Here is a 15313-nt window from a genome sequence, read left to right as displayed (position 1 = left end):
TGATCATCTAAATGTTATCTATCTAATTGTCTCAGCTCAATCTGCTGTGAATGGATAGGCATTTCCAGAGGGTCTAGGGCCATTCCACAGCACTCAGCTCTACATTTTAGACTAGGATGAATCACTCTGTGGAGATAAGTGTCTCTCTGCATAGACTCCACAAAGAGACGGTAGCTGACTGCCCTAGCCCAGGTACCTAACTTTCAGATGCCTGAGTTACAGCAAATGAGCCCTCCCATCCTCTTATGCAGTTGCATTTAGTTAAGTAGTAATCCTCCTACCTCATAGGCACACACAGAGACAAAACAGTGCTATCATGTTCTCACAAAGAAAGCTGTTACTGTGAAAAGAAAAAATTAATATATTGAGTATTTCAGTTATCTATCTATGCATATAGATTTGTGACTGCCTCAGATTTTTGAATACACTGCTGAAAGGGTGAAATCTTAAGGACAGAGACAGAAAGGCTTTTGCATCTCTAGGAAATACGTAGCTGTTTTGTAGCAATATTTCGATAAACACATTGAAGAGGCAAACAAAGCTAGGACTTCAGAGTTCCTGGAATGTATATGAAGTCATGCTCATTTGTGGTGTTTGGTTTTGTTTCTTTTTAGATTGTGATGGATTTCAAGCACCCTGATGGCCGTACAGTGGCAATTATGCTGCCCAGATGCAGTTTATTGGTGATGGCTGGAGAATCCAGATACCTGTGGACACATGGGTATGTGCAAGAGTCCTTGCATTGCTGATAATAGGAGAATAATATGTGGTGTTCACTTGCTTTGTTGATAACATTTTGTATTAAAAATTGCTCTGAAGGAAATCAAGTTGGGTTTTATAATTAATACACAAATTCACTCCTCTGCTCAGGTGCTGCTCAGGTTAAACTGAAAAAATTGGGCATTTTAGGAAGCTAATTGCCACTTCCTGAGTTGCAGTTTCCTGCTGCTGTCACAAGTGAAGTTTCCTTCAGAAATGACTCTCACTTATCAGAGAATGGTAGGGGTTGGAAGGGACTTCTAAAGATCATTCAGTCCAACCTCCTTTCTCAAGCAGGTTCACCTAGATCAGGTCATTCAGGAACATGTCCAGGTTTTGAAAACCTCCAGAGTAGGAGACTCCATACCCTGCCTGGGTGTCTGCTGGTGTGAAAGTCCTCAGTGAAAAAGAATAGATTCTATTGAAATCAGCTTCACCAGCTTTGTCTCTTCAGTCCACAGCTTTTCCCTGTAGGATCACATGTACCAAAGGCTTTTGAGAAGGGCTGTTTTAAGAGAGAGACTTCAGCACAGAGGGCATGAGGACAACAAAGGGAAGTCTTCCTGAGCTCTTCTCAGCTGTTTTAGGGGCACTAATAAAGCTGCCTTATACTGAGCAGGTTTGCAATCTGGCAAAGAGATTTCTTGAGGCTTTGTTTACTGCAGAGTTTAAACACATGCTTTTAAAATCACGCACCACTGGGAGTTACTTATAATGGGAGTGCTGAAATTGGAAAAAAGGCTAAAATCTTGGCAAGCTCGGAGTGACAGTGGTGTGCTTCAGGAAAATATGGAGACACTCATATTGGACAGAAATGACCATGGTAAATGTTTCTTCCTTTGTTTGACCCAAGCTGTCACTGCTTTCAGCAGACAATTGGAGACACTAATTGCATTCTGTGTAAATTAAACATTAAATCCTTTTACTGACAGAAGATTTTCAGCCTTTTAATTTCACTGATTAATTTGTATTATGAAGGGTGAGTGTGAAGTCCCCAATGACCTTTGCATTGTTCATTTTTATAGATCACTTATACCACCTGTATATTCCCTCATTAAACTAAATAGTCATAAAATGCATCTGATACTACTGACGTGCTTCATTATAGAAGCCCAGAGCAATGGAGTCCTTTGGTTTTTGGTGTACAAGACTGAACACCGATACCAGCATTATGGCTTCTTATTCTGTCCTCTGCAATACTGATAGTTGTCTTTGGGAAAGGTTATGTACAACTCTGAGAACACAGTGCAGTTTCCAGTGGCACTGCTAGCTAAAGGAGCTGTGGGGCAGTCCCCAACCCTGGGCATCACGCACCTCTACGGGACTGGGCTGAGGCTATCTTTATGACAGTTTTCTCTGAGGTCATCAGTTCTTCTCTTCCCAAGCCCGCCCTGGGCAGCCAAACTCCCAAGAAGGAGAAGGATGCATGCAGGGCACTTGCCAGCAGGCATTAACGTTGGGTTAGTGTACCTGCCTACTAAGTAACAATCTCATTCCAGTTCTCAACTCACTTGTACCTTGTAGTCGTTTTGCCTGGTCCAGGTTTGGGGGGGGGGGGGGAGGTGGCTACAGGGATGGCTTCTTTAAACAAAGATCTTCCAGAAGCTTCCCATGTAGCTGTCAGGGCTAATGCCACTTAATTCTAAGCTGGACCCTGCAGCTGACCGAGGCCTGGCCAATTAGTCACTGAGGTAGTGCCTCCGTGAGTAACATATTTGAGAAGGAGAAGTTGTTGTTGCACAGTTGCACCGAAGTCAGTGGGGGAGGAGGGTGCTTAGGCCCTAAATGAAAGACTCCCCTGTGACTTGTGATGCAGCCCATGGTGAGGCAGCTGTGCCCCTGCAGTCCATGGAGGCCACCAGGGAGCAGAGATCCACTTGCAGCCCGTGGAGGACCCCATGCCAGAGCATGTAGATATCTGAGGGAGGCTGTGACTCTGTGGGAAGCCCATGTTTGAGCAAGTTCCTGGCAGGATCTGGGAGTCTGTGGGGAGAGAGAGGCCCACGCCAGAGCAGGTTTGCTGTCTGGGCTTGTGATCCTGTGAGGGACTCAGGCTGGAGCAGTCGGTACCTGAAGGACTGTTCTCCCAGTGGGTGACCCATGTTGGGGCAGGGTGTGAGGAGCTGCGCCCATGAGAGGCCCTGTGCCAGAGCAGTTTCTAAGGAACTGTAGCTCATGGTAAAGACCCACACTGGAGAAGTTCATGAGGGACTGTCTCCCATGGGAGGGATCCCACAGTGTAGCAGTGGGAAGTGTGAGGAGGTCTCTCCCTGAGAAAAAGCAGCAGTGAAGTCCATCCGTAACAAACTGACCATAACCCCCATTCCCTGTGCCACTGGAGAGGAAGGACGGAGAGTCCCAGGAAGAAGGGGGAGGGTGTTTTAAGATTTTATTTTGTTTCTTATCTCCTTGTTCTGATGATTCATTAATAAATCAAACCTTTTTTTCCCCAAGCTGAGTCTGTTTTGCTTTTGATGCTGATTGCTGGAGTGATCTCCCTGTCCTTACCTCAACTCACAAACCTCTTTTTATTTTTCTCTCCCCTGTCCAGTTTAGAGGGGGAAGTGATATTATGACTTGGTGACCCAGCTAGGGCCAAACCACCACATACCTTCAAGTGGCAGTTGTCTTTTGAGAACCACTGATATAAGCTGCATTTAAAATGAAAATTCATATATTTCTCCTCATGTAGAAGTTATTCCTGTCTCAGTGCTTGTCCACCTTTCCTAAAAAGAGTTTTTGTGTGTATTTTTAAAAGCACTAATGGGTCAAGATAATCAGCTGGAGTAAGCTTTCCCTCATGCTAGTGTAGCTTACTACTGTAATCAAGATTAATCATCCAGTGAGCGAGTGGAGTTAATTCACTTGTGTACATAATGTCAAGATGTATTTAGGATCATTTCTGATGCCTTTTATCTACTTTTATTGAGTCTGGGAATTACTCTGGAAATGTTTTCAATGTATGTAGTGGAATGCCAAGGCAATTAGAGACTTCATTTTTACCCTGTTAACAAAGTGCACAGGAAAAGGGATTTTGTTCAGTTCTCTCCCAAATAGAAACGTATGGTTAAGAAATAATCCTTATCAAGGAGAGCAAAAGATGTGTGCTCATTTTGTCTCATAGGTGAAAGTAAACTTACGGCTTTTCTAATGAGATTCATTTGTGACGTGTTTTTCTGATGAGTTTCACTTTTGGTTGGGTAACCTGGCAAAACACTGTGCCAAACAAGAGGATATGCAGCATTTTATTTTTGACATTGGGAATCCTGTTTTTAGTCCAGCCTTTATCTAGAATTCTTGCTTGTATTATAGGCAAAACAGAATTATGTAGGTTGAAATTATAACCTTGAAAAATAAGACTTATTTCTGAAAATACTAGCTGCTATGCTTAGCTCATTGATGCAAGTACAAAAGAAAATCAAAATAAAATATGAAGATTTAAAGTTCTCCTGTCCAGGGAGTCTTGGGCATCTTCATCTGATTATTTCAGCATACCTTCATTATCTGCCATGAACAGGACAGTTCTTTATTAGATCCCATCCTTTCCATAGCTGCGTTTAGGAGATTTCTGTCCTTGGGGATGCTCCATGTAATCTTTTTGCAACATTTAGATGGAGCATCAATGTACTCCTTTCTAATTTCTAGACAGAAAGGACCTGCACTCTTTTTTGCTGTGACTGGGTTAGAGATGAGCATCCCTGAACAAAGGGGGCCAGTGCTGCTCAGGCTGCAGGGCACCTTCTCTGCAGGCAGATCATTCTTCTTGCTGCAAGTACAGACCCTAGTCCACAGTTTTGTGTGGCCTGCAGAAAAGTTCCAGTAGAAATTTGAGATGATACTGAATGCTTGCTTTTTAAAAAGATTTAAGACACCTTTTTTTCTTTTTTTTTTTTTTTTTTGGATCAACTTATGAAGGTTAAACTGAGCTAACCAATATGGAAGTCAGTTTTATACTGATACCTTCTCCTGTTGAGAGTTGAGTACTTCAAAGTCAGCAGCTCTGAAGGGGCTTCACTGAGAGGCCAGTTTCAGAGATATTGTTTTGTTTTCTGGGTGAGGAAATTTCAGCATTAATCTCCTTGATGACAAAGTTCAGGAAGTGTTTCAGTATGACAGTTAACATCTTTGAAGTGCTAAGCTATTTCCCTGAAGAGTTTCCATTTTGTTCCAAGAGGTCTACTTTTTCCCATGTGCAAGTGATGGGAAACTATATGTGGGTGCAGCTGTTTCATTTTTTACTTTTTCGTTTTCCTCCTCTTAACTGTGAGAGAGAGCTGTTTGTACAGTTATTATATCCTTGGGTTTGCTTCTTTTTCATAATGGAAAAACCTCTTCATAAAATTACTTGAAACTTGTGTCATCTCAAGAATGTTCCGAATTACTTGTATTTTATGGGTTTTGTGTTCTATTAAGATTCATGCTAAATCCAGAAATAGCTTAGAGAAGCTCTACTCCCAGTCTCCTTGATTGATTGATAGATTTTGGTCAAGAAAGATCTACAGCAGAATTTCTCCCTTTAGGCATTTTAGCAATTCTTCCAAGTGCTATGTTCTTTGCATCTTCTTGTCATTAAATGGAAAGGCATTTCTGTTGCAAAGCAGAATTCATTGGAGAGGCCCATTTGTAAGAAAAAAGTTTCAATCTGTGCTAATGTAGAGCTCAGCCAATTCTATGCTTTTATAGCTGTAACCACCCTTTTTACTTTTATCTTTAATAATAATTTTTAATATAAAATAAATATATTTTTAAAATACAAGTCCTAGAAAAATAAACAATCAAACTTTATGGAAGGAAAGGGAGCTATAATTATTTGTGATTCAATAACACCTTGATTAACATCATTAATTTGTCAGTGACTTGTTTTTTTTCTCTGAAATGGAGTAAGTTGAAAGCTGAGAAGCAGCAGTATATGAAAAAGCACGTTGTAATCACGCTTGTCACAATATGTAAGAATTGCTTTCTTATAAAGATGGATTGTTTGGGGTTTTTTTCTGATGCAGATTTTATTCTTTTATTTTGTGTTACTTTGTTTTAGGATTACACCCCGGAAATATGATGTCATTCAAGCATCTGAGCTTGGGCAAAAAGTTGGAACAATCACTGCTGATGTTGGAGATTTAACATTAAATCGAAGGGAAACAAGGACATCATTTACATTCAGGAAAGTGAGGAGAGGCCCTTGCAATTGTAGTAAGTATCTTGACATAGTCTTCAAGATGAAATTTATATTTATCACCAATATATAAGCATTTCTTTAAAGCAAACCAATTTATCCCTTTGAGTGGTTTTGGCAGTCCTCATAGGCATCCCTGAATGACTCACGGTTGGCCGTACTATATGGCTGGAACTGGTTTCATCTGTGTGGTTGCTGGAGTTTCTCTATACAGGAAGGTATTTGGCTTGCTCCCGAGCCAGGCAAATAATCTGGAATCTTGCATTTCATTGAGACCTTAAGTGCTGGAATGTAATAGATACTGTAATAGAAGCAGCTACTGTTCTTCAGGTTCACATCAGTTTTGGTTAGTTTTTGTTTGAAAGGAACTGTGATTTTGTGAAAATAAGTACATTAGAGAAGGAGAAGCAGTCAGATCTTCAGTGATAGAGCCATGTAAGTGCCTTAGGGCAGTACAGATAAATAGTAGATAGGTGGCTCAGTGATTACATGGAATTGAAGTTCATTTGTGCCCCCAGAAAAGAGTTTCAGAGGCTGAATTGCAAGGATGTCATGATCTTTGGTATTAGAGACACTGTCTCACTTTTGAAAACATAAACCTTGTGAATGATCACTGCAAACCTGCCTTTGACCTGCCTTTCAATTTATAAAAGGTAAAGGAGGAATGAAGGAAATTTGTTTCATTTTACTATTTCACTGTTGATTTTATTTTGCTAAAATAATAATAATAAGTTTAATAATAATAAAATAAGTTTAACCAACAAGGAATTACTTTTAAAAACTATTTGTGTGTCTTTTGTTATATGTAGTTTATCCGTCTGTCTGTGACAGCCAGAAAGGACGGCAAAGACAGGTGCAACCTTCATTTCCCCACGATGAGGTAGAGGCCTCAAAGCTGGAGCAAGAATATGTACACAAGGTGTATGAAGAGATTGCCACACACTTCAGCAGTACCAGGCATAGCCCATGGCCTCGAATTGTAGAGTTTCTCAGGTCCCTACCAAAAGGGTCAGTAGTGGCTGATGTTGGTTGTGGTAATGGAAAATACTTGGGCATCAATGAGGATTTATACATGGTAAGTAGTAGCTACTCTCATTTGTTTTCTTTGATACTAGTTTTATTCCATCTAGCAGTTGTAGCATGTTGGTGCTTCAGTTGTGGGAAGAGTACCGAGAACAGAAAGCTGTTTCCTGATCCAACATCAATTCCCAGTTGTATAAAGTTTCCACATCCATTTACTATGTGCATTACCCTTTTCTTCTTTCTCAAAGCCACGTTTGCTTTGCAAGTCAAAATATGTCAATTAAAAAATAGTAATGGCAGCAGTTGATTGAAAAATTGTAATGGATGCTCTAGTCTTTTTTGTTGTTGAAGAAGTTTAATAAAAGGGAAAATGGTTGGGCAGTTTGAATGCTTCCAACAGGTGGGGAATGCAATGCGCATGTCCCTGAAATCTCCACTGGCAGCACTGCTTTTCTTGTATTCTCTTCAGTTCCCTTTGACTGCTGGCTTGGCTCACTTGTGAATGATGTCATGGTTGACTGTTCCACCTCTGACTCTGTGAATAGGCTCAGTAAAATATGCCAATGTAAAACTCCTGGGGGAATCTCAATTTCTGCACAGATTTCTGGGCTTTCTCTTTACTTTTTGACAGTTCTGACATTTTTGCTGATGTTCTCATCACATAGAAATATGAAGCAAAAGAGAGTTTTTATTGCAAATGTTTCAAAGACTTTTTTTGCAAGGGTCAAACTTCCTGTTGTTTTTACCCAAAAGAAATCTTTCAAGAGAAGTGTATTGTGCTGTCTGCTCTCCCCTCTTCCAGAATTGTCTGATTCTTTCATGTGTTTGTACTGTGAAACACTTTGAAATCCTTCAGGCTTGAAAACTTCGATGTAAGGCAAGGCATTCATTATTAATAATAAAAGTCAGATTTGTTTGCCCGTTTCAGGAGTTTCTGTCCTGCTACTTATATTCAGCTATAAACTGTAAGTCGTTATTTACAGCCCTGTCTGTATTAGTAATGGATTTATTTCCATTACTGTTCTATAAGCTAGAACAAAATCAACTGATTTATAAGTAGGCATGTTTACACCTGACTGCTGTAGCCTGAAAATAATTATTAATGCACAGTACATTTCAGTCTTTCACTCCTGATTCCTGGAAGAAAAATCAGCAAACTTACCTAGGGAAGAGAGGAGTTTATTGGGATACCACAAAGGTCACCTTGTCCTAGAATGAGTTTGGTAAACTGCTGTTGTGCTGGTTTGTGGTAGACTTTTAAGGTAACATGTCTGCAAGATGCAGTGTTCAGATGCAAGATACTGGGTTTAGAAATTGTCAGCACCAGTTTGTTTTTTGGAGCTCAGAGTTAACCGACTAAGGGAAAGAAAGATTACATATTTACTGTCAGTCAAATTAAAGCCAGTCCCTCTGCTCTGTTACTTTAGGAGTTACCCTACTTCATATGTGCCTGCAGGAGAAATCAAAATGTGAAGAATAAGTGAGAGACAAGAAACTTTTAAAGAAGCAGTTGAGACACTTGAAAAACAGAATCTGGAAACTGCTTTACTCATTTGACCTCCTTTGATGTTTTATTTTCCACTGGTGGCAACTAGTTGTTCTTGGTTGGAGCTAGACTCTGGGCTTTGCATTTGCTTTTTTCATCTGCAAGCCAAGCAGAGTCTCAGGAGGATGTACGGGACTCCTTTCCTTTCCACTATATTTATTTTTGTGTCAGTCAAAGTATGATTAAAGCAAAAATGTGTGTATCAAGTTTAAAGAGATTTTAAGAATACTTTTGACAAGGTACATCCAAAAGACTAAGAATGAAATCATTGTAGGTGAGAGGAACGGTGTGGCGTTGCACTGGTTTGGACACAAAGGGAGGTAGGGCTGTTGGATATAGTTGAGTACTGATGAAGGGTTAGCAGTGTGTTTTCCTTACATCACCTACCCTGGATATTTCCTCTTATGAGGAAAGGTTGTGGGATCTGGCACTGTTCAGCCTGGAGAAGACTGAGGGGGGAACCTCATTAGTACTTAGAAGTATTTGAAAGGTGTATGTCAGTGATAGGGGTAATGGACAAAAACTGGAACACAAAAAATTCTACTTCAGGAAAAACTTGTTACTGGAAGGGTGAGGGAGCCCTGGTACAGACTGCCTGGGGAGGGTGTAGAGTCTCCTTCTCTGGAGGATTTCAAAACCCACCTGGATGAGTTCCTTTGTGACCTGATCCAACCCTGCAGGGGAGTTGGACTAGATGATCTCTAAAGGCCCCTTCCAACCCCTACTATTCTGTGATTATGTGATATGAGGATAGTGATGTGATCCAAGGAGACCTGATTGTTTGGGAGCAGTGTAAACTGCAGCAAACTGTTTTCCACTGAAAAAAACCAAAATACTTTAGGCACATTTAGTGCCATTTATTGAGTGGAACTTCTGGTCACAAAAATGTCAGGAAGCCAAGGGCTGAGCAGCAGGCAAGGATGGGGTCAAATTCTTCTAAAGGACGTAAATTTGCTTTGTTCGTAAGTCATACGAACCCGTGTTCTTTGACTTGAAGGAAAGTGCCAGTAGGCATGAGTTAGCAAGACATTTTTGGTATGGTCAGCTTTTTAGAGAGTGAACTATTGTGCTGATTTTTTTGTGCATCTTCCTCTAAAGCAACTGGTAATGGCTGTTATTTGAAGTGGGGTGCTACTTTAAATACTTCACTGTTTCTGTGATTGCAGGAGGGATTGACATCAGGTTTTTATTTTGTGGATTCTGATTTGTGTGAAGTCAGTACTCATTTGTTCAGTAATGGGATTTTTACCTCTGTTCCCTTGCTGTACTGCTGTATAGGAAGGACTGTAGAATAATGGTCAGTGATGTGTCAGTATTAGCATGGGTAGCCAGTTTCCTTGGCAGAGTGGCTATGTTGGATGAGTCAGGCTGTTCAACTGTTATTTTTACTTAAGGGAGGAAGGAGCAGGCTTTTCCACATTTTGTTTTCCTCCTGGGTTGTTATTTGGTCTCAACAGAAAGGTGTGGTTATACAGAGCTGTTTCTGATACTGTGCTGCTTGCATTTACCATGGGTTGGGCAGGAGCCAAGGCTGAGGGGTTACAGAATGTGTTTTGTATATCATATGTATTGTTGGGATAAGGGGAGTGCTCTCTAGATGCAGGACATCAGTTTCCTCCTTCATTTTACTGGTCTTGGGGACATAAAATATGGGCAGAAACTTAATTGCTGCAGCCTTTCCTTCACAGCAGTTGCTGTGGCTCTTGTTTTTGTGCACAGCACACTGGTGCTCTTAGCCTTTCCCATTGGGAAAGAAGCAGTAAAGCAGTGCTGTGAAATTAGGGGCTAGGTAGAGCACTTTTAGTACAGCTATGTAGTTTCAGGTGGTTTCACTCAGAAATACTGAAAACCTTGAGGCAAGCACTTTCTGAAGGCAACCAGTGTGCTTTAAAGGTTGCTGTACTGCTACTTTAAGTAGCAGTGCTAATGGTTGATCAAAGCTAAGGTAGCTTTGTTGGTTTTAATCATCAGACACTGTTAAAAATGCCTCCACTGTGGCCTGTGCTACTGTATTTGTGACAATGAAATGCACATAGTCTAGCTATGCTCACTGAAAATGACAGTGCTGTAACGACTGTTATTCTGACAGGGAAAGAGCAGCAATTTCATGACAAACAAATTCAGATGAAGAATGTTTGAATGAGATGGAATCCAAGTCTGATGTAGTTAGGATGAAGATTGAATTTAATGAAGTATCAGATCACTTTTTCTGTCTTGCTCACCTTTTCTATTGTTTGAGTGCAAAAGAGAGAAACACTTTTAGAGCTGATTTTACACAGACTCCACACAACCTCATTTGAGGGAGTTATTTTTACAGCTCATATTGATGTGTTTTCAAGCTTAATAGCCATATCTGTAAGCAGAACTTTTATTTTTACAGAATGCTACATTTCAGCCTTACCCTTCCCCCATCATCACAAGAGTTTCATTGCAGAGCCAGCTGACATCACTGCCATGTATCTCATCAATTTTTATGAGCTTTAGCTCCCAGTTTCCCAGTTTGCAGTGTTTGGGTAGGTGTGATGATGTGTAAATCCCCCCAGGAACCTTCAGCATGCTCATGGGGCCAGGATGTGAGTGAAAGCCGTTGAAGCCTTTCCGTTTTGTGGTTTACATTTTTAATTGAACAGACAGTCTGGTGGGAAATCTAGTTAAAAACAATTGAAAGTGCCTTTGGGTAGATATTTTTTCTTTTTATATTAAAAAGTTACTCTCCTTGCCAGAATACTTATGTGAGGAAGAAAAATGGCAGGAGTGTAGGAGCCCAAATGGTTTGCTTAGACATGGACATTCTATGATATGTGTCATTCAAAGGTAATTGGTGATGTAGCAGGTATTTCAGAAGACATCCTTTTGTGCGTCTGTTTTCTACATTACTGTCCCAAACTGGGATCCACAAGAACTGTATGAAGCCTTGATTTTGGCAGGATGTGAGGAAGAGGGAGGGTGAATATTTGCTGCAGTGTGGTTACATAATGGTGGGTGACTTAGTTGCTCTGGGTTCGTGTTGATTGAGAACAGATTGCTATCTGAAGGACTTGGTAGTGGTGGGTAAAAGCAGGAAGTGTAAAATTAATTGGTAAAAATATGGCTGGAGCAAGTTCACTGTATCTTAACTGTTGGAGAGCAAGACAGAGGAGCTTTTCCTGCACTTTTCTCTCAGTGAACAGGAGCCATTAAAGTGGTGGGAAATGTGGGAGGAGAGCTCAGTAGGAAGTGGGCAGCATCAGCACAAAACTAGAAGGAATGTTGAATTGCTCAACTTGATTCTGACACTTTGTCATTGTGAAAGGAACTTCACGTTTTAGACGCAGCACTTTGTTTCCACAGACACCCTGACTGTACGCAATGGAAAACCAAAACACTATGTGAAAGGAATACTAAAAGCCTGACTCAGACCAACTGGAACAAGGACATTTGTCTGTCTTGCCATAGCTGTACTGGTGTCTCTTTTTCTACATGTGTTTGTTTGCTGGAATGCAATTTGGTTTCTTGAGGCTCTCGTGCTATTAGTTATAGCTGAAGTGTTTCTCTGGGAAGCCACATAATTCCATTTGACGGCTGGATTTAGAATTAGATGTTGTTTTCTTCATCGGTTTCTAATGTGCCGAATCAATCATGTTTCCAAACACTTAAATAGACTAATTCTACCAGGTAGAGTTAGTTATAATGAGGTGACATAGAAAGAAAATATGTAATGGTGGGCAACATCGACCCATCTTTACCTGTCTTTATTCAAGCTTTCAAGAGGATTTATCTCTTGCAGATTTGCAGCACCATTGCAAAGCAAGCTAGTTATTTATTTAGCGTCTTTTGCTCCCTAATGATCTATTGCAAACCACTGCATTAAGAAGACTTTATAAAACTTAGTTTAAGTACTCCTGGCTGAAGCAGTGGAGGTGAAGGTGCCTGAGAGCGCACAGGAGTGGGATGAGATATCTGCCACTTTTATCCAGTTCCCAGGATCTGCTGTAAACTCAGACAAATCACAGGTACTACATTTGTTTCTTCCTTCCCTTATCCTCTTTTATTGTAGTCTTTTTTTGGTACTGCCATTAGTCTAAAGGTTTGTATTGCCCAGCATGCCCTGAAATGGGTGCCATATGTGAAATGACAACATACTTTTGCCTCTTTCCTAAGTTTTGTGCTTGCTGGTGTTCTAGTCTGGCAGTAAGAAACCTCCATGATAATACAGATTTCTTGCCTTAAGCAGGAGATGAATGCAGTTAATGTTTATCCAGACACAATGAAAATCAGTGCCTGAAATCTATGTTAAATGCAAGTGGATTCTGAACCTCAGTATGTAGGTATCAGTGGCCACTCAGGAGCTCCTGTGAGCCATTGTCTTCATCACAAAAAGCAGTGAAGGTAGGGGTGGAAGTACCTGCTGAAAAGGCAGGGATGTGAGATTGGCTTCCTGGAGTAAAATCTGAGAAACCAGCCTCCTTTGAAAAGAAACTAAAAGGTGTAGAACAACTTGCTGAGAGATGGACTCACTAAGAGCTGAATTCAGATGAATAGGCGGTGTTGCTATTTGAAAGATATATAAAGCTGGGAGGTTTGAGCAAGGAGTTTAATTTGGAAAACTAGGAAAACAGATGTAGGAAATGATTGAGAAGACTCAACAAGAAACAGGAAAGCTTAAAACTGTAGAGAACTTGGCTCACCAAGAGATGTACTAGATTCTGTTTGGTGTGGACACTGAACTAATAGCAATTTGTCTACCTTTCTTCACTCTTCTAGAATTGATGTCAGCAGGGACAGTGTCCCATGCTGAACATCTAAATTAGAGATATGAACTGTCAAAATGTAAAGCATTCCAGTTATGTTTTGAGATACATTTTTAAAATGTTTTGATTAGATGTTTAATTAGAGAAAAATAAACATTCTTTTGAACTGTTTCCTGTAAATGACGCTTCTGCATACTTCAGAATGTAGAAATCAGTAACAGAATTGGGAAAAGCTGAGCTTGGGGTCTCTGCCCCTTGCTGTAAATATTTTCTACACTCATAAAAATCACAGGCAGGCTGAGTTTCCAGCTGGAAGCTGCCATTGCACCACTGAAGTTAGCTGCTTTTTGCCAACTCAGGGTTTTCTAAGCAACTGAAACTAATTTGTTTTGCTTTTTAAGGAGTACATGGTTATTGTAAGCTAGAAAATGCAGGAACACGATGACTATAATTATTTTAAAATATCATGCAGAGATAATTCTAGTAAGGGAGGCTAGATTTGCTTCGTTTCAGCATCAGGCATATCTGTGGTGGCTCCCTGTGTTCAGCATTTATGCATATATGCAGAGTACCTATCATAACGTTTACATTTAAAACCATGTAAATTTTTAGCCTAATATACCTGTTTTGGAGCAGCTGTGCATTCAAGATGCCCATTTTCATGGCAAAACAGAATCTCTTTGCTTTGGATGTAGCTTCACATTATAATAAGTATGACAATACAAGTAAGCCTGACTTCCTAATTATTTGATATAATTTAGATGCAAATGAGAACTTCACATTCTGGCAGTTGTGCCTTTGTTCTCATCCTCACTTCATTGGATTTCATCAACATACAGCACTGTCCTTTTCAAGGTCATTTTAGGAGGGGAGGATTGAGTTCTATTATCTATTCTGTTTTTACTATAGTTGCACAGGGGCAAAAGCAATTCTTCCAGAGAAAGCTTGTTGTCAGTGGAAGTTGCAAGCAGTATTCTCCCTCCTTCTGCCAGCAGTGAATTTGATCCTTGGAGTTTTATTAAATACTGCATGCTAATGTCTTAATTGCAAAAGTAGTTGAAGGCACTGGTAATGAGGCATGGAATCTCTAACATGCAGGTTGTCAACTAAATCTACCCCATGATGAGAGTAATTTAAAGACACTTCAGTTGGCTTCCAGTGTGAAAGGATGGGGATTTATGTTTACTTCCAAGTAAACATGCGTTTCCTTGTTTTATTCATAAAGAACACTGTTTACTCAGTCTCTGTGTTTACTGAAGCACCAGGCCAAGGAATAAATGGGAAGAAAGCAATGCTCTGATTGATCTTTTCATGTTTGTTTAGAGCAAATTTGCAGGACAGTATCTACATATTCTTAGTACTGTTTTTGTGGACGATTATCTTGGGTTGTCAGGTTGGCATTTTGCAGCTGTTTCATTTACTGTGGACCAAAAGGCAGGGACCTGACCAGAGAGCTTGTCACCTGGAAACTTTCAAGATACACAACTGGAACAGAGTAACGATTTTTGTGAAAACTATGATGGTGTGGGCTGAAAGCTGAAGTGATTTGAACCGATCAAATGAGAAGTTATGATGGAAAATAAATATATTTTCATTAATTACTGCAGCAGAGAATTTTAATTTTAGCAGTACTGCTGTCTCTGCTGGGTTGATTAATGAGAGCCAGCTGTTTGCTATTCTTCTTGCACCAAGGATGGATTAGTATTCTTTCTGTGTCAAATGCAATAAACGCTGTCAACAGTAATTATGTAGGATTCTGAATCTATTCTTTGTTGCCTGTCTGTTGCTGATCACTGAAAACATAAATAAATTTCACATTCTCCTGCAGGCTGAGTTTGATATACGAGGCTTTGGTTTTAATGTTCAGTGTGTGCGAAATGAGGGTGGTGCATATCTTGTTTTACGTATTCTTTCAGAAGAGTCTTGATCAGTTTGTACTTAGTGTTTTTATGCAAGCATGTAAAAACCCTCTTCTAGATGCTTTTTCCTACCTGGACATTGGGCAGGATTCAAAGGGGAGAAAAAATTTACGTTTTATGAGATGTCCTGAAATGGTTTCTAATGGTTACTTCATTTGGACTG

The 15313-nt window shown here is 40.2% G+C and overlaps 1 protein-coding gene across 2 annotated transcripts in view; it reads left to right on the top strand.

Annotated features, from left to right (window-relative positions):
* Nucleotides 1-15313, top strand: part of ALKBH8 (alkB homolog 8, tRNA methyltransferase) — a 51558-nt gene that overhangs the window by 33623 nt on the left and 2622 nt on the right. For both annotated transcript variants that reach the window (XM_061991947.1, XM_061991938.1), the window contains 3 exons: nt 615-721; nt 5795-5949; nt 6742-7007. In XM_061991947.1, the coding sequence (XP_061847931.1) occupies nt 615-721; nt 5795-5949; nt 6742-7007 (528 nt within the window). The remainder of the gene's footprint in view (nt 1-614; nt 722-5794; nt 5950-6741; nt 7008-15313) is intronic.

The sequence above is a fragment of the Colius striatus genome, chromosome 1, assembly GCF_028858725.1.
Source record: "Colius striatus isolate bColStr4 chromosome 1, bColStr4.1.hap1, whole genome shotgun sequence".
NCBI classification, from domain to species: Eukaryota; Metazoa; Chordata; class Aves; order Coliiformes; family Coliidae; genus Colius; species Colius striatus.
This window is presented reverse-complemented; position numbering and strand designations above follow the sequence as displayed.